Source organism: Brachionichthys hirsutus, chromosome 3 (genome assembly GCF_040956055.1).
Source record: "Brachionichthys hirsutus isolate HB-005 chromosome 3, CSIRO-AGI_Bhir_v1, whole genome shotgun sequence".
Classification (NCBI taxonomy): Eukaryota; Metazoa; Chordata; class Actinopteri; order Lophiiformes; family Brachionichthyidae; genus Brachionichthys; species Brachionichthys hirsutus.
In genome coordinates, this window is record NC_090899.1 from 10,383,190 (window position 1) to 10,409,756 (window position 26,567).

At 43.5% G+C, this 26,567-nt stretch overlaps 3 protein-coding genes across 3 annotated transcripts in view; all 3 read left to right on the top strand.

The window, feature by feature from the left end:
• The window catches only part of LOC137917857 (focal adhesion kinase 1-like), a 28,104-nt gene extending 18,114 nt beyond the window's left edge, over positions 1-9,990 (top strand). The window contains exons 26-36 of the mRNA XM_068760595.1: positions 534-611; positions 950-1,138; positions 1,434-1,559; positions 3,146-3,208; positions 5,118-5,157; positions 5,629-5,732; positions 5,976-5,984; positions 7,127-7,282; positions 7,408-7,488; positions 7,657-7,742; positions 8,179-9,990. Of these exons, the coding sequence (XP_068616696.1) occupies positions 534-611; positions 950-1,138; positions 1,434-1,559; positions 3,146-3,208; positions 5,118-5,157; positions 5,629-5,732; positions 5,976-5,984; positions 7,127-7,282; positions 7,408-7,488; positions 7,657-7,742; positions 8,179-8,305 (1,059 nt within the window). The 3' untranslated portion in view covers positions 8,306-9,990. The remainder of the gene's footprint in view (positions 1-533; positions 612-949; positions 1,139-1,433; positions 1,560-3,145; positions 3,209-5,117; positions 5,158-5,628; positions 5,733-5,975; positions 5,985-7,126; positions 7,283-7,407; positions 7,489-7,656; positions 7,743-8,178) is intronic.
• A 552-nt stretch (positions 9,991-10,542) lies between these two features.
• Positions 10,543-19,252, top strand: ice1 (KIAA0947-like (H. sapiens)). Its single transcript, XM_068758720.1, is given in 13 exon segments — positions 10,543-10,632; positions 10,805-10,869; positions 11,282-11,390; positions 11,510-11,586; positions 11,656-11,693; positions 11,807-11,889; positions 14,342-16,684; positions 16,888-17,050; positions 17,150-17,310; positions 17,580-17,770; positions 17,890-17,990; positions 18,113-18,211; positions 18,500-19,252. Coding segments are annotated over 13 exon segments (3,702 nt in total). The 3' UTR covers positions 18,682-19,252.
• Positions 19,253-20,181: 929 nt separating this feature from the next.
• On the top strand, positions 20,182-26,102 carry LOC137917352 (terminal nucleotidyltransferase 4A-like). The gene is made up of 12 exons (XM_068760137.1): positions 20,182-20,798; positions 21,301-21,424; positions 22,076-22,122; positions 22,846-22,966; positions 23,070-23,177; positions 23,267-23,395; positions 24,001-24,214; positions 24,535-24,661; positions 24,748-24,851; positions 24,989-25,170; positions 25,303-25,440; positions 25,671-26,102. Exons 1-12 carry the CDS (start codon positions 20,182-20,184, stop codon positions 26,100-26,102), a joined length of 2,343 nt encoding a protein of 780 aa, XP_068616238.1.
• The last annotated feature ends 465 nt before the right edge of the window (positions 26,103-26,567 follow it).

Consider the following 26,567-nt stretch of genomic DNA (forward strand, 5'->3'; position numbering starts at 1 on the left):
GAAATAGGCTTCCTTTTTCAAAACTTTTTTCATCATACTATTCTTCAGCGTGCAACCCTTTAAAAAAAAAATCTAAAAATTAAAAAAGGCCAGTGTTTGAAGGCGATGTCTTTGGTGAACATGCAACGACAACACTTGACGTAGACCTACATAACATCTAAGGAATGACTTCAGGGGTCTGTCATCACAGATGTTAACATTAATAATATCAGTTCTCCACGGTGACTGGTTTTTAACAGAGACCATAGTTAGCACCAGTTCGACTAACTTGGACTTGCAGCCCAGTGGGTGTTTCCTGTTTTGATTGACAGCTAACCCAGCCACACAAACAGCTCCTGGAGGTTTGCGTGTCGATCTCCTGAATGGCCCAGTCTCTCGTCTTCCGGTGTTCCGTTTGGCTAAAATGATGAACAAGCATTTTAACAGTATTTTTATTCCCCCCCCCCCCCCCCCCCCAATCTGCCTTTCTATTTCTCAACCTTCGCTCCCCTCTTCATCTTTTTCTTGCCGTCTGTCTGTCTTTCGGCCTGTAGCCCAGTAGACCAGGCTACCCCAGTCCTCGCTCCAGTGAAGGATTTTACCCCAGTTCCCAACATCCTGGACACTACCAGGTACAGAGATGAAGTCCAGAGATGGCAGGGGATGAAATGCTATGTTGCTACTTGTGCTTGGCATGCAGAAAGTACATAAGTGTGATTTGGATATAATTAGGTGTTCAAATTGAACCAATCACCAGCCTGAAGCCATCAGTATTTTGGGTTTTAGTCTGCCAAGGTATTTCTAAACACAGAGGGTAACTTGTGACTGGACTTCTTTCAAAGAGGGTAATTATTCAGATTGATTTAGATAAATCATGAAAAGATTAATCGGGGAATAAACATGCAATAGATAAGCACGTCAGGATTAATCAGAATATGACTGTCTCTCTTTCTTGTCATTCCTGGCTCAGATGGCAGGGTACCCCGGCCCTCACACACTCCCCTCTGTACCCAGCGCCCTGTACCCCCAGCAAGCTGCCATGCACGACGCGCATCACGCACACACACACCCCCGCCATCACGTCCACGCACACTTGCACGCTCAGCTCCTTCCCCACCCGCACGGACATGACGCTGCAGTGTGGGGCTCTGCTGTGGAGGTAGGAAGCCAGGCACACGCTCGTGCATACACACTCTGTTACAGTGTGGAAATACACACGCAGCAAAGCTTTTGTCATGCGAGGGACTCTGCAGGTTGTTATCCAAATCGCCAATGGCACAAAAACAACCCTGTTTTGCCCAATATTAGTGAGTGTGTGTCCGTCATCTCAGTTCTCATCAGTTTTGTGTACCTGTGTGTGTACGTTTCTTTTTGTGTGTGTGTGTGGTGTACATATCTGTTGCTATGCTTGTCTTCTGTTGCGTGTTTGTGTATATAAATGTGCGTGTGTGTAGGACAGGGCAGTAGACACACAGCAGTGTATAGGCCAGCAGTGCCTGTTAATGGAAGAACAGCTGGTGATACAACAGCAGCAGATGGAGGAGGACCAGAGGTGGCTGGAGCAGGAGGAGAGGCTACTGGTAACACACACACACGTTAAATACACACACTAATGATGAGAAACGACTGCAGTTGCTCTATTTTAGCTAAATATTATGCATCAAATCAAACATTTTACTGACTGGATTATGGAGAAGTGGTTGTGGGAGTCGTTTTGTTGTGTGATATGTGCCTGACTGTGTGTTGTTATCCTTTCATGGAATGCAGAGGTGTCTTTTCTGCCAGTTGTGTTGAGACACTTATTTTAATTTCTGTCATGCATGTCTTGTTGTATTTTGTTAATGTAATTATGATGATATCACAGTTAATATAAGTGGAATAAATGTAAAAAGATAATAAGTTGGAATTCCATTTTCCCGGTTTACCCTAAAAAAGTCATGAGAACATTAGAGCTGATTCGGAACGCTGTAGCCAAGACGTCAGGTCACATGACCCCGCTGGCTTCCTGTTTGCTGAATAATTGATTCCAAGTTGCTTTACTTGTTTATGGAACTTGAATGTCCTTGGCCCTAAATGTGCAGCACACTGAAGGGCGCTATGGAGTTAAGTTGATTAAATTCATTATGACTGACTCGCTTTTCCAGTGAGTCTCACACACTAAGAAATGAACATGGCTGCTGTCTAGACTCGAGTTTTGATCCTCTGACAAGAAGAGTCAGGGTTCAAAAGTGACAATGTTTCTGTGGGTTACATATTTCTGTGAACACTGAGGAATCTGTTAGGGGTTTTTGCTCTCAACTCGTATAGTGTGTGTGTGTGTGTGTGTGTGTGTGGCCTGGGTGAATTCCGTGCTAATGATGGGCTTACAGAATCTGACAGCCGAGTCAACAGCCCGTCTTTGACCCACAGCCACTAACTAACACGTCACAAGATTTCTGAAAGCCCTGGGAGGTGCACTCCCACATGTGTGTGCTTCCTTGGCTGGTTGGCTTTTATAATGCATTAGGGTGGGGGCAAAGAAGAGGTGGGAGAGGGGGCAGAATGGTTGAAAAAGAGGGGTTGACATTTTTGTAACGCTGACGGCTCATTGGCAGCAGCTCCATCCCTCCTCCTCCTCCTCTTCTTCCCGTTCTGCATGGGTCAGAGTCAGCTATAAGCGTGCTGGAGGCAGGGAGCTGGAGTTTAATCTGCAGGCTTTTCAATGAAACCTCTGGTACAGAGGAGGGGCCACGCCACACGGTCCAGCACTCGGTGGTAGGAGCGGACGGAGAGATGCAGAGAGAGATCGAATAGAGTTGGAACAGGACAGAGAAAAGTAGTTTAATACAGACGACAGCATAACAACCGGCGCACAAAGCGCTCGTCACACGACTTTGATGAACTCCAGGGCGATGCTGGTCTTCAAGTCCTGTCTCGGCAAACTGGTAGGAAAGGAAAGGTGTGAGGGGGACACGTTTGTTTTGCTGGGTGTGTAGTTGTGTTTGAGTGTTGTTCTATTTTGGTCTTGTCTGTTCTCAAAGTTTGTGTCTTTTGGAAAAAAGAGTCCCAACTGTAAATTGAGGACTTCTCTCACTGTGATCTCTGATCATAAGCAAAATGAGGCGAAACGGTTTGAGTCTCACCTTATAGGTGCGTGGATATATCATTTCGACTTGTGTTTGTACAGAAACCAGACTCTAGAGGCTCCAGAGGAAGCCTGGACAGAGAAGAAGGTGGACTCCAACCGCCAGTAAGTCACTCCTTCCTTTTTTTTAATCTCCATCCATCTCACCGGGTCGATGTTGATGCATGCAGTAGGATGTGCTCATCAATACGGGGGCTGAACTGTCCTGGATGAATTTCGCCTGACCAACATGTATGTGACACATCTAGCGTTAACGAAGTAAAACTGAGTTTAGTTAGATGCCATCTAGTGTTAACTAAGTAAACCCCAATCACATAAAATAATGCAGGAAATCTTTCTGTTGGTGTTTTCCACAGAGGAGGTAGCAGGGGTCCTCCTTGTGGTCGGACTTCCTGCAACTGCAGCTTGTGTTCTGTTTTTACTAAAGCGGAGTGGAATGGTACGGGGACAGGAAGTGACCTGGTGGGGATGAGGCCAACAGTGACGGGTCAATGGATTCCCACATCCACAGTTATTAATAGAATACTTTACATGTAAACAAGAAGTCTTAGAGTTGCAGTAACTCGGCATGCTGGGTATTACTGTCTCTCACAATATAACGGTATGATTTTGACAGTGTTGACAGGCTGGAGGATTTTGTCGTTACACACAGTTAAAATATGTCCTAAAAGTAAATGGCCGGCTGGCAGAAAGGAGTTTCAGCTTCCTCAACTTTCACCTGATGCCTTTGATAAATCAGAAGAAAGGGTTTGCATTTTGGACTCGATCTTTGTTTGCATTTTGGACTCGATCTTTGTTTGTTTTTTTTGACAGGTGCGTTTTCACATCTGTCCTTGTAGCTCAAAACTATTAATTGTGTAATTAAGTGATGAATCAGCGGCCCTAATCATATGGAGACATGAAAATATGCTGCAGCATCAGTCCATGCAAAAGAAGATTCATGATTCTAGCAGGTGTGATCGCTTACGAGTTAACCACACACTTGTTTGCACTGGGAACTGTGTGTTGTTTTTTTTGAACAGTGGCAAATGCACATTTTCACCTCACAACATGCATTAGTGATTGCCAGCTTTGGCCACCACCAACACAGATATGGTTGAGCGATATCTTCACCACCATTTCTCTTCTGGATTTTTTTTTTTTTCATAACGAAAACATGGGCTGTTTTTTCTTGAAGTTCGGTGCAGCAAATTTAGTTCTCCTCGTGCTAAAAGGTCTTTCCATCAGCGCTTTACTGTGAATTTGTCCCACGTGTGTGACTTCGGAGGGCTGAACACAGAGTTGAATGTTGATCTTTGCTGTCTTCTTGATGCCGGCAGAAGTAAGATGTTATAGCAGACTGAAGTTGCCATGGGACAGATATTTTTGTCCCTGTAATTCGTCTCTCCGCATGTCCTGCTCCTCCCATTAGAATGGCTGTGGTTTGTGGTGGGAAACGCTCCCTCTTTTTTTGTGTGTGTGTGTGAGAGAGAGAGAGAGAGAGAGAGACATTTTGTAGTGAGTTTCCTGAGTATTTTCGGGTTTTCAGACCACGATGCTGATCGTACTGAGGCTCTGGAAGCCGTTGTGTTGTTTATTCACACAATGAGGACCGCCAGAGGCCTTCAAGCTTGCTGAACAACAGTTACAGCGACGTAAATGCGTGACAGGGGCCTCCGTGGCGTCGGTTACGCTCAGTCATTGAATCATGAAGACCTGCTGCAGTTTCTTGTCTGGATGGAAACGGGAGCACCAGCAAAGGAAACATGTTTTTGTTATCCTTTTGCAGCCAGACAGCATGTTTAACATATCCAGAACAGACCACACGCCAGCGCCAGCGGAAACGGCTGCTGTCCTGGAGATGGCTGTGAATTCCTGTTTTACAAAATCCAATTAAGACACTGTGCTGTGTGACGAGAACATTAGATGCCCTGCCTGCTTTTACAAAGTGTGATGTCTGTGAAACTACTGATTACGTTGACTGGGCTCTTAGTAATCATATTTATTTTTTTTGCTGTTGTGTGTGTTTGTGCAGCCGGGAAACCAGCACATATACCAGCCCGTTGGCAAAGCAGGTAATTAACAGACCGATAACGATCTGGAGTTACAGCACCACAACCGCTATTGTTTTATTCTCACTTCTTTCTCTCGCCTAACCCCAAATAACCATGTTCGTCACACATATAGCGTTACATGGCTATATTGTAGTAGAAGATCGTCTGTCTGTGTCAGCATCTGCTCAGTTTCTTCCTGAATATGACGGATCGGGCTGTGGTAGTCAGACTGCACATCATGCCCAATATGCTGAGTGAATATACCCGTCCGTCAAGCAGCCAGAGAAAAGTTAATATTTAGATTTTTATTCGGTTTATAGTCTTACATCTCAACGTTTGAAAATTTCCGACCGACTCTTTTATACAATTATATTGAAACGTTTGTTCAACCAAAACCTTCTGGTTTTGTAATCATCAGGGTAATTGTGGCATGAAAATCTCCTGTCATGGCTACGAACACTGTGAAAAGTGAGATTGTTTTGTTTCCTGCAGAACATGCAGCACCCCCAAAGAAGCCCCCTAGACCTGGGGCTCAGAGCCAAGTGGGAAGTCTGGCTTGTCTGAATACTGGAGACAGTTACAATGACGGCGTCAAGGTACGCACAAAACTCAGTGTGGCACAAAGACGAAGGGAAGATGCTTCCCCACAAGCATGCTTAGAGACACGCTAATTAAAAAGAACACTTAATCAACATTGACGAACTGAGAAGAAACCTTTTCCCAGTAAAGGTTGCACGTTTTGTAATGTTTAGAGCGTTAATATTTTTTTTCTTGTCCTTCGGCTGCTCCCTCTCCCTTCCTCCCCTCCTCCTGCACCCTGCCTTACTGTTGACCCCTAGCCCTGGCGGGTAAGCAGCACACCGTCTGTGTGTGTTTACTGTGCGTCTTGTCTGATTGCTGGCCACAAAAGAGATTCATTTGGTGCTTTATTTATAAGTACGGTACTTCAGGTTTTTCTGTCCATCATATTAAACCATCTGCACTATTTCCAGTTAAGGAGGTAAAGACGTCTTTCTTCCTGAGTTTGTCTTTGGTGTCACGTGTATTGTTTCGACTATTTTTTTACTAAAATCCAAATCTGCAGAGTTGTTTTTGTTTATGCTAACAATATTTAACCCTGTCACACTGTACATTTTTCGTTTTAGACAGATTTTCTGGTCACACAGGCTGGGGGGGGGAACAGCCTTCCCAGGCCGTGATGTGTGCACGGTTCAGAGCAGCAAACCTTTGACAGGCCAGGAGAATTAAATACAACTGGTCCTCACTTAACGACGGAGTTACGTTCTGAAGACGCCGCCGCTGAACGATTTCATTGTTAAATGCTTTGTGTGGTTACATTTTTTTCAATTCGCATATGTATAGGCCATTTATGCTGTACATGTGTACAATGTACGTATTCATACAGCAAACCGTGCGTTCTGCTCCTCATATCAGCGATTCCTTGTCGCCAAACACGTTTTTTAAATTCCCGAAGACCCATCGTAGCTCTGAGTCGTCGTTAAGTGAGGAACATCTGTATGTAAATAATATCAAATGGCCAAAGACACAGCAAAGAGAGAGGATGGTGAAAGTTCAGACAACAAATGTGAGAAATGATGCAGGTTCATTAAACGCCTGTGGGATTAGCAAAATGTCAATTTAAGATAAATGGATTTTTAAGACTTGATCTATCAAGTTTTACATAAATTTGTTTTATTCAACTGTTTCTGGTTTGTGTTACTCATCTAGTGGTTAGAATAGAGAACTACCGTACATGTGGCGTTTTGTTCCGTCATTCATTCAGCAATTATCGTCCCATTGTCTGCATTTAGGAAAAGGCATGATTCACACGTGCCTCTCTGATCATGTGGAGTTTGTAAAGTCAACTATCAACAGTTCTTGACTGACTTTATACAGGAGCACTCATATTTTTCGACAGCATTGTCTCACTTCACACGCATACCACCCGGTCAGCCAGTAGCTCATAGCTTCTTGTCCTCTCATGGTTCAGCTGCAGCCCCAAGAGATAAGCCCACCCCCCACCGCCAACCTGGACCGCTCCAATGACAAGGTGTATGAGAACGTGACGGGGTTGGTCAAAGCAGTGATTGAGATGTCAAGCAAGATCCAGCCGGCTCCTCCAGAAGAATATGTTCCCATGGTCAAGGTACGCAGCAGAGTTGGCTTCAAGCTAATTTTCAACATATACAGAATGCAGTATTTTATAAATGCCACATAAGCATGCTTGTGTAATTATTTTCTTTCTTCTTTGTTGAATGTTCTGTGTTTCAGGATGTGGGTCTGGCATTGAGGACGTTGTTGGCCACAGTGGATGAGACTCTACCACAACTCCCAGCCAATGCACACAGAGAAGTAATAGTATTCACCCTTCACCATGTACACACACATTCACACACTCCTTTACCATCTTCCAGAAGTTTGGAGCCACTTACACTTTATTCTTCTTAAATCCTGTTAAACATTTGCACTACTGCTGGGTGATGTCAGAGTGATGTTTCATGATGTGGTTTTCTTTAACAGATCGAGATGGCACAAAAACTCTTAAACTCTGACTTGGCAGAGTTGATTGGGAAGATGAAGTTGGCCCAACAATATGTGATGACCAGGTATGTTGTAATGAACAAAAATAACTTGTTCCTTTGAAGGCTGTTCATTAATATTAAATTGCTGTTTCTTGTTTATTGAATGGACACAATAAGCATCTCCCACCACAAGCCTAGTGGAGGTGGATATAAAACGTTCCATCCGTCTGTCTGCTTTTTTTGCCTAATTTCTTTAGTCAATGTTATTTTTGGAGCAGCCCTCATCGATCACTATAGTGAAACAAGTGAGACGGTGCTACATTTTTGGGACAGATGTTATCGTGAACTCTGGCAGTTTATTTTTCTATTTGACTAACAGCATTAAACATTTCAGCTATGATTGTGTTTGCACCTTAAATGTTTCACTTACTGATTCCACATCACAAAGCGCTAAAACTTTTCTATTTCTTATCTCACTTCTCGCCCTCTATAAGTAATATATGCGTGTGTTCTGTCCTAGTCTACAGCAGGACTATAAGAAGCAGATGTTGACGGCAGCTCACGCTCTCGCAGTCGATGCCAAGAACCTGTTGGACGTCATCGACCAATCACGGCTAAAGATGATGGCTCACTCACGACCACACTAGCCGTACCTCAGCCGGCCTGATCCACAGGAGCTAATCTGGTATTTGGAGGACAGCATCAGCATGGTTACTGTTAGCAGTGGGAAATGAGAGGCTGCCAGGCGACTGGTGTCAATCATGTGTGAGCGGCTTGACACTGGAGGACAACATAAGAGTCTGTGAAGAATCAATAGATGAATCACGTGTAAGCTGCAGACCTGGGACAAAACGCTCCACCAGACACCAACAGAGTGAAAACTCTTCCTGGTTCAGGGAGCTGGGAGGAAAGGTGTTTGCTATGGGAACTGAACAACTCTCAATCAGAACCTGATCGGACTGCAACAGGCGACGCTGCGGGAATGGACTTGGGCATCAGCTGGCAGCCATGTCGATCGTTTGTTGATATTCTGTGTTTTGAACCTTCGATGTGAACCTTCTCCTTCACTAAAGTTGCATTCGTTTGAATGGGAAGATCAAACCAAATGTTTTCTCTGTTCCTGTTCTGAATGGACACTTCTAAAACACTAAGGATGGTTTCTCCCATTCCTGTCTTCCCTCCTATCCACGTTTTATTTATGGAATTTCAGAGGACGACAGATGGAAGGAGAGATGGCAAGAATAAATGTAAGCTTTACAACAGTCTGAAGCTAATCTGCTTCCTAAAGAAAGAACACAGTACCCTTCTCCTTTCTTCGGTTTCACTCACTTTTCTTCCTTTTTGCTCTCACTGTCCCTGTTCGACTTGAAGTCTTCCTCAGATCCTCTTTGTGCAGGTTTTAAAGACTCCGAATATGAAGATTTCAACTGGCCGAACGTCAGGCAGGAAACTCCCTTCCCACACTCGGTGGTCTATTTTTATCAGCAGGATCCATGTTTTCCACCTCAGTGTTTCCCGTCTTTTGCCTCAATGTTGATATTCAATCCCAGCATTGATTTGTTGATTATAACTAGGAAAGCAATCAGGATCCATTTTGAGTGACTGGATACTCCTCATCTCGGGGAGGAAGGGGATGCATCATGTCTCAGATTAGTCGCTGAGTGTGATTGGCTCATTCTCAGAGATGACTGGTGTTGCACTTTTATCTGTCCCCTTACCCACCAGTGTCACAAAGGGAATTCATCAGGAGGCACAAACACATTGACAGTGGGAATCTTGGTGCTTTGAATTATCCCACTTTCTGACAGGTGTGACTCAGATTTGTCCCTCCTCATAGCAGGAAACAAACGCACATGAAATGTGGAGCCACATGACCCTTAACTGAAAGTGCAGCAGATCACACGTGTCTTTGTTAATACTGACCCCACATGGAGATCATACTACTATTGAAACATGCTGGTGACTGTACTGGGAGAGCATGATATACAGGTATGGAGAAGAGCGTATTTGCACAGCACCAAAAAAGAAAACTTTTGTTTTACTCTATTTTACCCAGAATTGATTTCCATATTCAGCCAGCAATGACACTATCAAATATCCAGGTTTAGTAGGGATAAAAAAGAAAATCCAAATAATGGAAAACTATTTTATCTCCTTGTTGCATAAATCTGCTCATGTTGGTATATTGTAAGCTATACTGGTGAATTGTACAAATCTCGTACTAGTAAACACTGGTTTTTATTTTGTCTTCAAGGCTACAGCAGCCATCTTGTCAAATAGGAGAAAAAAATGAAATGAAATGTTTTTAAAAAAAATATGAAATGGAAATCCACTGTTGTCCTTTATTGTCTCAAATGCACAAACATTACCGGTAATTTAAAATTCTATTATCTAAATACAGATACACTTTTCATGCAAAATCTGAATATTTCTTTTTTGAAAGGGTCTCCATTATAAGTTTGCAAAGTTATATCCTACAGTTCCACTTGTCTATTGCAGTACATCACGACGGTGCCCCGACCCCGACAGTCTGACATAGCGTAACGCCCCTTTGAAATGCCTGATCAAAAAAACGATTGACTTAAAATCACCGTTTTAGTTAACCAATAATTATATATCCTAACACCTAGCTTGATGATGGCTGGCTAAGTGCGCGTGTTAAATTTAGTGTGCTAATATATGGAGTGAAATATGTCATATTTAATATAACCGGCATTTAATGAAGCTGCCGTGAGGGGTCCTGATTTGGGTCCTTGCACAACGTGGGAGACGCGAAAGTGTTGACATTTTTTTAAACCTGCTTGGCGTTCGTGTAAATAGGATATGGTTGTCTGCTTGGTTTGTGTGAAATAATCGCTGTCGGGTTTCTTTATTCGTTTTTATCATGATGCCTGCGGACAGTCGGTCCAATACGATAGTAATCTCCGCAGAAATGGCGTTCGGGAAATGTCAAAACTGCTCGGTTCTGCATCAGGTCAGCTCGTTTTTCTTTGACAGAAGTTGTTTTTCTTACTTTGTCATTTGAACATGAACATTATCTAATGGAAATGGCACATTGCATGTATCATTATACGACTAGTTCAAATCAAGGTGTCAGCATTTATGCTGTAAACATTTTGTTTTGTTTCTTCCCTGTCTTGTCGCAGAGCCTGAACGAGTATGTGTCGTCGTTTCTGGCGCTGAAAAAGAAAATAATCGCTTCAGAGTGAGTGTTGATCAATTACTGTTGGTTTGGTGAGATCTCCATATGAACAACATAGTCAGCCGTGACGTGGAAGATTAGTAATAACAATAGCAATGGAGTATTTGATCAAGGAACGCATTTTGCAGGTGTAACCTGAATGTATTGTAAATTGTAACTTGTCATGTAAAGGGAATAATTCTCTGAAATCTTTCTGGCTTTTTTTGATAAAGGTTTCATAAAGAAGATATACATGCATTGATAAATTGACTAGAAACAAGTTGATTGATTTTGAAATATAATTTAGGGACGGCTACGTCTTTGATATCCACCAGTTTAGTTCAAAGACCTTTTTAACAGCATCATGTTTTAACAGACTGTTTTTCTGTTTTCTGTTTCTTATAACAACACCACATTCATACCATTAATATATTTTATGCAGTGAGTCAATCAGGCTTCAGCAAGTGGAAGAGCTGCAGATCAGATTGGTCGCTCTGGAGAAAAAGACAACTGATTATGAATCTCAACAAGAAGAGCTGGTGGACAAGAAGGTGTGTTCTTCATGTGTGGAACCTCATTTCAAGATTGTTCTTCACATTTTTTTTTATAAATCTGTCAAAAATGTTAAACGCAATTTTATTTAATTACTGTATTTCCTTATTTTTTATAGGAGGCTCTGAAAACCTATGAACAGATGTTTGAAGCGATGGAAAAACTGAAGCAGGAGAACTGCGACACAATGACAAGGTAAGTGATAAATAACATGATAATGCCAATAGTGATATCGTGGTAAACTGTACTTTTTATATCCATTAGGAAAAAACAACTTGAAGGCCAGCTAATAGAGGTGAAAGGTAATTTACATTTTTATTCTATAGTTGAAGAGTGAATAATTCAATAAGTGTTCAACGTAAAAGTGAAATACATTCTGGAAATTTGGCCTAATGTTTTTCTTTCCAACTCATAGAGCAATTGGAAATCCAGTCACTAGAAAATAGTCGGCTGATGAGGGAAATGGCTTTGGTAGAAAGTGAATTGCTGAAAACACAGGTAAGCAGGAAAGGTGATCTTCAACTCTACTTCAGATCATTAGAATTTGCTGTAATCTAATTCCAGACAGCGACTAGGCCATTGTTGTCAGGAGCTTTAAACACATCTGATCAATTGATGTTCAGGCTTCTTCATAATTTGTGTTAATTTTCACCTTCAGAAATCTTTTAATAAATCTCAAGAACAAGCAGATCGAGTTGAAAAACTAATAGAGGAGAACTTCAAGATCTCTGACACGTGAGTACTATAATTTTGTCAGACTGATTTTTAAATAAAGTTTTATCACACAAACAACACACAGAATCTACATTGATTGTCTTCTCTGTACCGTAGTCTTAAACATGATTTTGAAACGGTAGTGAATCTCACACGTCAAGATTTCATTATAACTCATTAAATATACAACCTGAGTACAACATTACATATGTTCTCTAGCATGGGTTGTTTATACCTCCTCAAGAACGAGGTCAGTCGGATTTCACTGTCAGCTGCTCCATCAGATCTGACTGCCTGTGCTGATCCAACTCAAATGTGCTGACACAATTATCCAGATTTGAAAATATCTGTTTTATAATAATAATGTTTTTTAAAACATGTTTAAAAGTGAGCGGACCAGCGCTGACTGTCTTCAGGCAGGGAGTATGAGGCTTAATCTGTGAACTCATCACATTACGGTATCCAGATAACCTGGGTGGAGCATCAATACCTAACAAAGTTCCAGCCCCCTGACCACCTCCAATTGTTGGGACTGACAAATTAGCCTGGTTCGCCATCACTCTTTTGGTATTTCTTATGAGAGTTTAACTTTGTTGGGCTATATTATGATTTATTCATGATGTTTTTTTTAAATAACTTAAATTATTTCATGTTAAAAGTTGCCACCCTGTTTTCTCATCAACAGAAAAGCCACGCTAGAAAATAAAGTTAGGCTGCTTGAAGGTTGGTATTTGAGTTTCCCGCAATACCAATTTGTTTTTTCTTTTAAGGAATCATCGTTAATTTAGCATTTCTTGTTTCCCGATTCATTTCAGACTCGGTTTGTTCAAGGGATCATCGCATATCCCACCTGACCAAATACAAAATCCTACTCCAAGGAAATATTGATGACCTCCAGGTGCAGTAATAACTTTATAATTGGAAACTATTGTAAATAACTTTGTGCTATTGGACTTACCTTTTCTTTATATTATTTCTGTTTGCAGGTAAGACTGTTGAGATTGGAAAGAGAAAGGACTAAAGGTAAACAATGGACACATGCAAATATAAATACAGGGTTACGGTGTTTCATAGCTGGATTTAATAGTTCTAGTTTTAAGTAAAACTATTTTACCACATCACCTTCTTTTGATTTGTAAATGTTAACAAAAAAACAGCAGTTAAAATTGAAAAAATAATTTCTCAACAGAATATAGAAGCACATCATCTCAAGCAAATGTTCCAGAGGAGCCTCAAGTTGACAAAGGTATGCAGTTATCAGAGTCAAGTATTCGTTTCATATTTATAGAGAAGCAAATCAAATGCATTAGCTTTACAAGCAAAAAATAATAGCTTTTAAAGCTAATGTGTGTGATTAGCTTTAAATAAATACAATTATATATTACTATTTTTTACTTCATAACTATTTAGTTATATGTATTGTTTTTATGTTTTTTTCAGAAAAAATTCGGATGTTGCTGGATAATTTATGGGCATGTGTAGAACCTCAGCAGCAGCACTTCCCTGGTGAGGCATCGCCAAGTCCTTTTTTCCGTGTATTATTGCTGATGTACTTGAGTCTGTAATTTTTTCATTATATTATCCTTTTAAAAGCACGCTGATCTAATTTATGTATTTTCTTTTTATCTTGTCAGATTCCTGTTTCAAGCAAGTCATACAATCTGCTCCTCAAACCAGACTGAGTAACACATCCCAGTCTGCGTCTCAAAAGATCAGGGAATCTCACTGCTCCGCCATGCAGACAAAAGCCACTAATGCGCAGCTAAAACTGTCTCCTGATCTGACAGCCATCAAACATCAAGCTTATCCACAGTCAAGAAGTGCTAAGAAGAAAAGAGACAATCCAAAAAAGAGCAAGCGATCATCCAAGGAACATAAAACTGAAGCGTCGTCCATGGCCTCCGGCAGCCCTGAAGTATCTTGTGAGGAGATAATGGCCTTATTCAAACCGCTGCTTCCCTGCCTTTCACCACTGCCAGATTTCGTGAGTTCAAATATTTTTATTTGTGCTTTTTTTTTTCTTTTTTGGTTAGTTAAAGACTCTTGGTGATTTAGCTCTGTATTTCATATTTTGATTTAATGGTATTTTCTAATCCACAACAGAACAAAACTTTGTCTGGACTATGTGCCTTTGTGAATAAAATTACCGGTGTTATGAATAGTGATGAAACTGTTTTCTTCAAGGTCAAACTTTATTTCACATTCCACCTGTGTAATTTGTCTTCTTCTCTGTTAGGAAAAGGGCTTGCCATCCATGGACACAGATATTGGAGAACAAGAAAGCTCCACGAAAGTCTCTGACTTTGTCCCTTTTCACCAAGAAGAGCCCTTACTCAACACAAAATCAGAAACGAGTCCAAAATCCTCTGTCATACCAACAGAGGAGAATGTGGGTTTTACAGTCATCAAAACACAGAAAGTGGAACAAGTGTCCTGTGCAAATCACTTGAAGGACTCGGGACACGACGAATTGAGGGACATTACAGACACGGAAGACAAAAATGGTACAGATGATAAAGAAATGCAATGCGAGAAAGACTTAAAGACGGAGCAGGAGCTAACAACTGCGCAGTTAGTATCAGCGTCTTCATCGTCTTCCACTTCAGACACCGTGCTTTTGGTTGATGTCACATTAGTGTCTGTTGAACATGGTCTAGGAAAAACAAAGGCCGATCAGTCAGAGTCTGCGGCAAACGTGGATGTAAACACAAACCCGGGTGACACTACTGGTACCAAATCAGACACTGCTGATGATAGAGAACCTCCCAAAAATGATATGACTGTAAAGATATCTGAGGAAGATGGAAATGTTCCGCTAATGACTTCCTCAACAATTGACTCTGAGAGAGAAGCAGATATGATAAATACAGAAAAATGTAAAGAAATGGGAACAACTCCTCAGGACTCTTGTGACTTGACATGGGGCAGTAAGAATGTCACGGTGTTGAAGGATCAGGAGAAGACAGGATGTGGTACTGAGAACACAGAGCTGCGAAAAGATGAGTCGAGCAGCAGCGACAACCTCAGTAGCGTCTCTAATGGGAACGCTGGAGAGGGGATTCAAAAGGATGAATCCATAAAACCTCTTGGTGAGGAGCTTCCAGAGACTGGAGCAGGTGATCTGAGAGCTTGTCGCTCAGACTCAACTGGTCTAAACAGTCAGTCTGCTGAAACCTCGTTGTTAAAGGTGGAAGGTGCCAAATCCCATAATGACCTGAAATCTGAACAAGCAAATGATGATATTCCTTCAAAAAATGGTGGCGATGGCACAAAGAACTTGAACGGTGACCATGGACCTTTGCCTTCTGACCCTCAGAGAAAAACTCTTCCTGACTCTGAAAGTGGACACTTTTTGTGTAGGAGTCTGAGACCTTCTTGTCTTTTTCCCACTACCAAATTAAAGACTGTGGAAACTGACTCAAATCCCCCAAAACGCAATTTTGGAGCTGATATGGAACTAATTTCAACAGATAAAGCTCCAGAGCTTGTCGCCAATTTGGATGCAGAATCCACCAGTAACAAGGATGCGGCCCAATTGAACGAATGCAAATTAGGCACTGTGAGTCTTATTAGCTCATTAACGCAGAAGGTTTCTGCCACAAATGAACCAAAAACGCCGATGGGATCACAGACAAAAGGACATGGAACGCTTCGGCTACATAGTAACCGAGAAGAGGGGCCGGGTTCAGCGGGAGGCTCAACCGGACCCCAACCAGGATGCATTGATACGGTTCTCTCAGACATGGGCCCACCTCTTCCACTCCTGCTGACCCCATTGAGCACGCCTCCAAAAATGGGTAAATCAATCAGCCCCAGGCAGGCTATTGGGAAGCTCTCATTTCCCTCACCCACTGCTCCCATCTCGGCCTCCTCCATCCCCAATAGTCAACTGATTTCCTCATTGCATGATAGTCCAGTTCCTCCGAATCGAGTCCCCTCGTCACCACTGCAGTTCGGCTCTGCCACTCCTGAACATGCTGTGCCCGTCCCAGGCCGCCTTCCCTCGTCTGGGATGATGTCCTCCCCGTTGTTATCTTCTAGCCCCTCGCAGGAAAACTCCATGAGGATTCTTGATACCATGTACCCAGAGCTCTCAGCCCATGCACGAACACTGAGCATTCTCAAAGGGAATGTGAATTTCATTAATTTGCCAGAGAATGGAACACTGCCTGAAAAATCCACCATCCAGATGTCTGGCTTTAAAGCTATTAACTCCACTTCAACAGCCTTCACCAAGACCGAGGCGAAAGGAGAAAAAAGGCCGTCCGTCAGTTTGCCTGAGTCTAAGAACAGCAAATGTCTCAGACTGGATAACGGCTCCTCCTCTGTCAGTCACAAGGAGGTGGCGGCTGCCTCCTCAAACGGCAGAGAAGAGAGCAGAGCGCCCCAGTCTCTGAGGCCCAAACAGCTCGCCCATGAGCCAGATCTGATAGTGAGTGCTTTAAATAAGATCGAGCACCAGTGTTTCGATCTATTGCCTGTGCTTCAGAGTCATGTGTATGTTGGTAACCTGCCCAAAAAGCCTGTCTTGAGAAGCGAGGAGAAGGAGGTTATCGCTGACATCTGTCAAAGCAGCCTGGTGAGTATTGGCGGTTAATTTGTCTAATATATGAAACACATTTTTCATTCGCCGACTTCTTCTAACAATCTGTTTTTGCAATACGAGAAAAGACGTGTCACCTCCCTGATGAAATCTGCTGATGAATAGCTGCAGAAGGAAGTGTTTTCAGACGTACACGTGAACTGAAATTGTTTCTTTCCCACTTTTCTTCACAGTTAAAGGCCGATGATATGATTGTCGCCGTCCTAAACAAATTAAAAGCCGAGAGGAGAGAGCTCAGCAGCAACTACTTACAGGCCCTCTGCAGAGTCTACACGGGGCTCTGCAGACAGAAGGGAGACTGGGAGAAGGCTCTGCTCCTGGCTTACAGCATTCTCACAGAAGGTTAGCCGTTTGTGTCGTGCTTGTGTAAAGGATAATACATTACCTTTTTAACACCGCAGGCATTGACTGATGGGAAATGTTCCTTTCGTGTCCCTGCAGACTTCCCAGATGCTGCGAAGCTGATTTTATTCATGGTGACAACGTGGCCCGATGTTCTGTCACGCAGGAGTTCTCTGTGTCGGGCAATACACGCTGTCACCAAACTGAAAGCAGAAACGCATCTCCTCGACTGCCTTACAGCATTTCTTGGTTGGGAGAAGGTGAAGTATTTGTTGGACTTGAGTTCTATTTACATCTATCATGTTGATTTTTTTTATTTCGTTAAACTCGAGCTCGACTAAAATATCGTTCTGTCAAAACGAGGTGACTCGGGGAATCCTTGCCATTTAACTTGAGAAACACATTTTCTGCATTTTGTTTTATATACCTTTATTGATTACTAATATTTGTGACCTTCGTTAAGGTTCTCTTTATTGCCTCTTCTTGTGCAACTGTCTCTCATAGAGTTTGTCTCCCTGTATCGCTGCAGAGCCCTCCCTGTGACATTGACGAGCTGATCGCCACGACACTGTCTGATGCAAGATCAGGTTCCAGCCTGTCTTTCACCAAGCACAGTAGGCATGGGGACGACCTGGGAAGTAAGGCTTGGGAATACGTCCTCACGCTGCACATCCTTTGTGCACACAAGAAGTGGGAGTGGACCTATGAAAATCTATTGGGGTGTGTTCTTTTACTTTTACATGAGCTGGCAGTGCTTAATGGTGTATTTTACCTGTGAAACAAACTATTTCAAAGACGTGAACAAATGTTACCCTGTGTCATCCGTTTTCCTTTGACAGCAAGGAGCTGTGGCCTTTGATGAACTCCTGGATGACACAGCCCAGAGATCAAAAAGAAGTCATCTCTGATGTGACGGTTGCCACTGTGCTGCGCCTCATAGGTCGGATATGTTTACACAAACATACTTTGGTTATAACTATAACCTGAAGTGATGTGTAATTTACAAATGTGCAGAAGACGGCTGAGGATTTCTGTTTGTTTACTCGTTTGTTTTTTAAATAGGTCTCCTCGGTCAGCTGGGAATTAAAGAGCGCCACGTTTCCTCTGTGAAAACTGTAGCCAGTATCATCAACACATTTGGCAGGCATGGAACAACGGAAGGTATGAAACATGAGCAGCCTTAATGAAATCAGAATGATCCCTGATTGTGCACTGAGAATGTTTCCAATGTATTCTACACATGCCTTTCACCGATTGTGGAGTTTGAAACACACATTTAATATTTTACCATTTTATGAATTTATTTAGCTTTGTCTTTGTGTAGATTTTAAATTTACATTCCATTGCGGCATATCTAAATATATATGCTTAAAAGGTTGGGGAAACAAAACAAGTACCGTAATTCAATCTACTAAAATATAGTAATCTGATAATGTCTTTCCTTCCTAGGTGTCCCCTGGGAGGTCCAGCTTGCAGCCATCTACTCCATATATGACCTTTCCCCTTGCAACCCCAAGCAAGCCTTGGATGCCCTTGCAGGATGGAGGGGAGAAACATCTCGGCACGTCCCTCCTGCTGTAACCAGCTGCATTAATCAGCTAGCATCTATTTGCAGACAAGTCAATTGCTGAATGAGGTGCACATGCTGTACTCATCCCCATGGACACGTATGCCAGTCTGTACATATTGTGTAGACGGTAGACGGTATGATTGACAATCGCACTATGCAACTTGTAGCTCATTGTATCTTCCTGACTGGTCATAATAGGAGTTGTTTGTCTTTTAGGCACCTTTGATTTGTTTTTATGTGCACTTTCACTTTACAGTTAATATGTCTGACTTTGTTGAAAATGTTTCTTCCATTATTTTTAATTGTCCTCCTGTAATGAATGTACTGGCATGATTGCCTTCCTTCTGCTACACTCAGGTAATGCTGGTAATATTGTTAAATGTGTACGTGTGTTCCGTTTTAGTTGTAGCACCACTGTAAATGTTTCATCATCCAAGTCTTTGTCAATATGGTGTGACAGTTTGTAGTTTTTAATGAAAATGCCACAATTATTTTATACAGTTTAAAGTTTCAGAAGTGAATTGTTCAGATTATGTTCTTGTTTGCATCAGTATGAAATATTAAAGTCAATAATTTAATCCTATAGGATTAAATAATGAACATATTAGCCCAATAGTTAATGTGGCTTTAACGGCCATTCATACTTGTTTGCTCACAACATAAACACTATTAAAACTTAGGCGCCGATCAATGACCCAGTTATATTTCTAAACAAATCACGTCTCATTCATCTCTTTTGTTTGTGTGGTAAGATTTACGGGAACTGGATTCAAAACAAAAGCTCAGACAATATAAGAGCATTAATTAATGTGTATTGCTGTGTGGGATTAAATAAGCGAAACACCAATTGAAAACATTTCAGATGTGTTTTAAATTGTAATTTGAAATGAAGTTGCCAAATTTGAGAAATGCATATGCTCTCAGAAGCGTGTATCAGCGAAACATAGTACTGTACTCTTTAGAGAACTATATTTGAGCACAAAATCACTTCTTGAAATGCTTCTCTTATTTTTTCAATTGTGATAGGCAAATGTTTTTTTTGGAGGGGGCAAACGTAAAAATTTTGTGGGATAACAGAACTTCCTACCTTAAAATTTAAATACACGAAATACATTAAAAACGTGTAATATATGGAAATAAATATGTTGGTGCCTTCAAACTATTATGCTCATTTGCACAGATATATTAATCCTCTGATTCTGCCTTTGTTCTCTTTAAACCTGCCGTGGGCGTGTCCGACTTCCGGTGTCCGTCGGAACGTGACGTGATGACGTTTATTGTTGAAGCTGGTGGGTGTGTCCATTAAGATTTAAATCCCTCGGACATGCGCAGTCTGCGATCTGTCCGGTTGGGTGCGCCATGTTGGCTGCTTCGCATGGGGAGTGGATCCGGATGAGAAAGCCCAACTAGTTCCCAGACATGAAGCGCTGCGCGGACGGTTAGTCAATCAACGCGGTAGGATTCGAGCTTTTTTGTTCGTTTGAAACAAAACGAAACTGCTGGGTGACTACTGGCTGAATTGATCGCCATTTTCCTCGCCGAGGTTCTTTGGCTCAACTCGATGGATCCCGGGACCGCCTGGATCCAGCCGGAGCAGAAGGGACCAGCCAATTCCCTGTGGATGCACATTTGGGAAACCTCTCAGGGATTTAGCGTGACCTCCGGCGTGGACAACCACGTTCACCACCGACGCAACTCCGCAGCGCGAAATGCGAACTCCACGTCCTCGCACGGCGAGTTCTGCCCCGACGGAGCGCCGCTGACGGGGGGAGTGTTCGGGACGCTGCCCGGGCGGCACGGCGGAGGAGAGCGGGGGACCGTCCGGAGGAAGGGCTCCCTGTCGCCGTCCTCTTCCTCGCTCGACTCCGAGGCCGAGAGCTCCTCGCCCTCCAGAGCCTCCCTGCGGGTCGACATTATGAACGTGACCGAAGAGGCCGGCCGGTTCCTGCACTACGGCGAACGCGAGCTGAACGAGGTGAACCTGAGGCGGCCTCTCCACGGCGCTCCGCCGCACTGTCGCAGCGCGGGCCACACCCCCACCGGGACGAAGCACCAGCACGGGAACCAGTCGCACTCGTCCGGCCGCAGGAGGCCGGGGAATCGGGCCGACGCGTTCCGCAGCAGAGACTCCTCGTGCAGCCTGTGGAAGACCCGGCGGTACAGCCCGGGCGTGAATGGGTGAGGGCGTGGGACGCAGAAGTGGTTGTTGGTTCTCCTCCTCCTCCTCCTCCTCCTCCTCCTCCTCCTCCTCCTCCTCCTCCCCAGGAACGGCCATCGGGTTTATCGGTCACCGTTTGAGTCACGATCATAAAGTCCAATATTCACTAGGAGGACCTCAAACGTTTCCTCTCACATCTGTGCACGTCTGTCTCCACATCTGTCTCCACATCTGCTGACGCATTTGCATCTGGTTGCCAATTCGTTTCAGAATTGTTGACCCGGCTGACCCAAAACAGGTTTAGTGAAACAAACATTTATCTGTCAGATACTTTATTCTCTCTCCATATTTATATATATTTTCTCTTTATGCAAAACATTGCATTTAAATATTTCCCGGATAAATCACGCGGGTGAGTTTCGTCTGTTTGCTGGTGCAGGTTCTCCTACACATCCGTTGGCTTGCTGGTCCTCTTCTGAAACGGAACCGTGACACCAGTTCTGTTTCCTTAAATATTTACAGGCTTCACGAAGAAATTGTGGACTTTTTTAACTTCATCTCACCACGACCGGAGGAGGAAGCCATGAGAAGAGGCGTGGTGAGCAGGATAGAGGGTGTCATTAAAGACCTGTGGCCCACGGCGCGGGTGAGTGTCTGCAGGACGTCGCTCCCGTGTGGGGCTGCGGGACGGTAGCTCTGGGATGTCCCACTGGGCCACACTGGGTTTAATTCCTTCCCTCGCTCCTCTAAAGAGCATTTTGGGTTACTATTCCAAGCTTTGGTTGTGCATCTGTGTCATTTGCTTTGGGAGATCGCTGGCCAGGAAATATCATTCCGAGTAAACCGAAGTTCTGTCCGTAATAACATGGAATATCGCTGCACAGAACCTGGAATTTAGATTTTCCTAGCGTTTGAAACTTCCGGTAAAATAGGTCCGCGTATTAAACCTCTGCTTCATTCAAACTATTGATTATAGTCCTTCAGGATTGCAGCAGTGTAGCAATCCTAACGTTAAATTAGTTGTGATATCATTAGAGTTTTTAGGTAACTTAACCAGAGGCTGTCGGCCAGATCTTTTATTTCTTTTATTTGTTTTAGAAAACATTTGAAACTTGTCATCACGTAACAAAACATTCTGGGGAATACTAAAATGTCTTCCTTGGCGCTGTGCTCCCAAACATTTTTCAGCATCCAAACTGCCAGCATTTACAGACCAAACTAATTGAGACATGAGCTGTCGAGCTGATAATTGTCCCAATGAGCTGAACCTCTCTTGGATTTGTTGTATTTTCTGCAGGTGGAGATATTTGGCAGCTTCAGCACAGGACTTTATCTTCCAACCAGGTAATCCATGTGTGTTGCTACGGGACGCAACAGAGGCCCCACAATGTGATATCCCTTGAACACAATGTTATTGAAGGATTTTGAGAACATTACATTTCGACTGACAATGTCATAAAAGCATATTGTTCATGATTCATTCTCCTGATGAGCTGATCTTACCAGACAATTAAAGAAACATAATCTAATTCTAACTTTATTGCCTGGGTGTGGATATGTGCTGTGCTAAATCAATTATACTTGGGGGGGGGGGGGGGGGGTTGCATTAAAAGTTACTTTCTTGAGCCAGTTTTAAGCTGCTGATGTCAAAGTAAAGTATTGTAACTTGGTAAATTGCATTTATTTTGGGGGGATTCACAATGAACTCAGTTCCTGTTATGGGAACATTCGGTTCAGTTTCCCAGCTTGGGGAATAAAAAAGGGGGCCGACTACCTTTTGGGACATCCTGTTTCTTCAGTTCACAAGGGTCCTCCAATCAATGCAATGCCCCCCCCCCTTCCCTTTTCTTACCTTACTGGCTGAATCAAAATATCACCGCCTTTATTTTTCACCCACGTAGCGCCAATTCAGTAAAATGAATGATAAACATTCACCATGAATTGGGACCAAGTCAGAAAATGCTGTTTCACTACCCCCCCCCCCTTTCAAACGTCTTCAACACGTTCTGACTGAACGCATGATAAAGTTCCAGTTTTTAAATGTACAGATTTTGTGTTTGTTTCTAGTGACATTGACCTGGTGGTGTTTGGGAAGTGGATCCACCCCCCACTGCAGGAGCTGGAACAAGCGCTGAAGAGGGACAACGTGGCTGGCTCGTATCCCATCAAGGTGCTGGACAAAGCTACGGTCAGTCCCTCGGGCCGGGGTGTCCTCTGACCTCTCTGGCCCACCGAGTTGTATTCAGAACCGAATGTTCGAGGTGAAATATTGACTCTTCGTCCTTCCCCAGGTGCCGATCATTAAACTTACTGACCAGGAGACCGAGGTCAAAGTGGACATCAGCTTCAACGTAGAGACTGCTGTCAAAGCAGCACAGTTGATCAAAAGTTATCTGAAGGTACTCCTCATAGTATTCGACACTTGCAACACAATGTAGCCCTAACCCCATGCTAGGGATGTTTTCTAATGTTTGTCTCCGTCTCGTAGAAGTACACGGTTCTTCCGCCCCTCATCTTCGTCCTGAAGCAGTTTCTGCTGCAGCGAGATCTGAATGAAGTCTTCACTGGAGGAATCAGCTCTTACAGCCTTATTCTAATGGCCATCAGCTTTCTGCAGGTACACGCATGGTTCCACTCTACCTTTATTTCTTTACTTGTATAAATGCATTCTTATCAAATTACACAATTGTCAGTATTTTGAATAGATTCCATTTTGGTATTTTGATCTGCTGCTGCGTCAACATTGTTCCATTTGTACACGAGATGGAGGAGGGTGTTGCTGATGCTCAATTTAACTTGTATAATTACACATTACAATGCATGTACAGTAAAAGCCACAGTATATTGACATATGATGTGAATGTGTTTTAGAAGATCACATTTCTTATTTAAATCACATCACATTGATGTCAAAATGCAAAAATCACCCAAACATCAGCCAGAGAGGACGAGAGCAGAGAAATGGTCTGCAGAAGCGCTCCTTGTTCGCGGTTGTTTTTCTACTTGCCTCTTATTTCCAGCTGTTTTCTCTTTCAGCAGCTAAAATTGATTCACAAACCGTTGCTTCCTCTCTGGACAGGTTGATTTCACAGGAGTGTCCGAGTTTGAGTTGCGCTGTTGTTTAGGTGTTCCTTTTTATTATTATTTTTGTGTAGTTTATTTTCCTGTCATGCATTCTCTCTGGAAGCTGATGATTAGCTATCCTCTTCATCCCACTCACAGTTACACCCTCGGATTGACACGCGGCGTTCTAACATCAACCTGGGCTTCCTCCTGATCGAGTTCTTTGAGCTGTATGGCCGTCATTTTAATTACATGAAGACCGCCATCAGGGTGAAGAATGGAGGGGCTAATCTGTCCAAGGAGGACATGCTCAAGAGCCTGGGAAGTGGAAACAGGCCATCCATGCTCTGCATAGAAGATCCGATACAATCAGGTCAGATTGGAATTATGACCCCCCCCCAGTGGCAAATATTTACTATCTGAAATAATCGCATTTTCATGAGGAATATAAGTATTTATGTTTCCGTCCCGGTACGGGGGGTAGCGACATCGCCTCACAGTAAGAAGGTTAAGGGTTCCATTCCTTTTTGTGCAGAGATTGTATGTTCTCTCTGTGTCGGCGTGGGTTCTCTCCTCCTCCCTCAAATCTAAAAAAAAAAAATTCACGTTTCCTGCCCATGCGTTAGTAAACATAGTACTGTATAACTGTACCAGTTTGTGATCTCCATGTTTTTAATTCTGTCATCCTCACAGGTAACGATGTGGGCAGGAGTTCATATGGCATTCTGCAAGTCAAGCAGGTGTTTGATTTTGCCTACATGGTTCTGAGTCATGGTGTCTCGCCTCTTGCACGTGCTTACCCCAACAAAGAGTATGACAGGTTAGCATCTTAATGGCGTTTTTCCACCTTTGCCTTTTTTTGTTGTTGTTGCAGTATTGGTAAAATGACCTTGTTCTGTGTTGCAGTACCTTAGGACGCATCATCAAAGTCAGCCCAGAGGTGTTGGCCTACAGGGAATGGGTGATCAAGAAGTGGGGAGCTAAACCGTCTACCAAGCTGGAGAACCACGGTATCCCAACGACGACCTCGCGTTCTGTCTTACCATGATCCTGCGTGCTTCTCCATCTTGAGTCGGATGTGTTGTTCTCAGATGATGTTGGATCAGTTCCAACTTTCGTCCAACAGCTGTGTTCTGTGTCATCCTAGATATTGAGCTCTGCGAAAAAGACCTTGCCAAGCTGATGCTGGGCTCTGACGAGGATCAGAGAGACACTGCCTCCCCTCTCAGTGACTCCCTCTCACCTTCTCCAGTCTTCCTCTCCAGCCCTCAGCACCACTCGTCATCATCATCCTCTGCTTGCTCGCTCTCCTCTTCTGGAAGTGACATCGTAAGGCTGAAGGATGTTCTTTTCATCAGAGGATTAACTCTTTGGGATTTCCCAACCACTTTAGCGGCGCTCAAGATCATTGATTAACATGATCGCTCTCTGATTTGTGCAACACTGCTTGTCTGTTTCTAGGAGTCTGATTCGCCCTCAAACGGCAATGCACATATCCATCTCCACCCTCTCTCACTGGCTTCAGTGCACTCAGTAATCCAGATGGGGACTGATCTGAGAGCCACACACCCAGCAGGCTTCCTCCACCCTCTTCCTCAGGTTAGTGTTGTTGTTGTTTTTTAAACAAGATTCAGGGACAAAAAATTTGATTAATAATTCTCAATTCAGGAAGCTTGACGGGACAGGACTTTTTTTCCCCTTCATTTCTGTTCCAACATGACATTTTTACAATCAATTGACCTGGTAGTGGTCAAAGCGGTCAGGGAGATGAATGAATGATTCTGCAATAAGTTCTCCTAGCAGAATTCTTATTGTGTAACCCCCCCCAGGTTAGGATGGCCCTCCCAGAAAACCTAAGCATCCCCCCTCTGTCACATCGCCAGTTCTACCATGAGAATCGACCATCAATCAGTGTTGTGCACAGTCACGTGGCACAAGCTGCACTTGTCCCCCAGCGCACCCACGCCGCGAGCCCCCTCCTCAGCCCTCTCCACCGGGTTCACTATCCACAGGTAGGAGGGCATCAGAGCCAAACCTTCACCATGAGATCCAACTCCGATGTGTCACCGGAGCCACACAAAGCTGGCTTCAAGCACAACCAAGGTCAAAAGCACTCTGAAGGTAACTTCAGTCCCCAACGGCGGTTTGTCCTCCAGGGTCACAACACGGCAACCGGTTTCAGGAACCAGCAGCCGTTTAACCGCAACACCTGGCGACGCAAAAAGCGGGACAGTCCTCTTGCTTTCAACCAGAGCCGATGAAAGCCGGACTTGGTAAACCTTGAGTTGTTGGTGGTGAAGCTGTCGGTTGAAGCTCTCCTGAGGTCGAACGCGTTCAAATTGTGCAGCCACTAAGTGATGCTTGAAGGGACTCGCAGGTGAGGAAAGACGGATCTGCTCTCCTTCTGATTACACTGGCCTGATGACGGTCAGAAACCCTTCCTCTCTATTGGATGCACACCAGCACAGAGTTCCTTTACTACCGTAGTTCGCTGACTGGGGATTGTCATCACTGTCACTTCCTTCCAGCTGCAAATAACCACTGGCTGGATGGAGTTCAGTTATGTGTGTGTGTGTGTATATAGTTTCCATGGAACTTGAATGTCTTAAAAAGCCACATCATGTGCCATAGTACTGAACCAGAATATCAATCCTCTTGTTGGCTCCGTATGATCGGACATTGGGCTCGTTTGGTCATGTGGCTACGCTCTTTAGAGCTTTTTACAG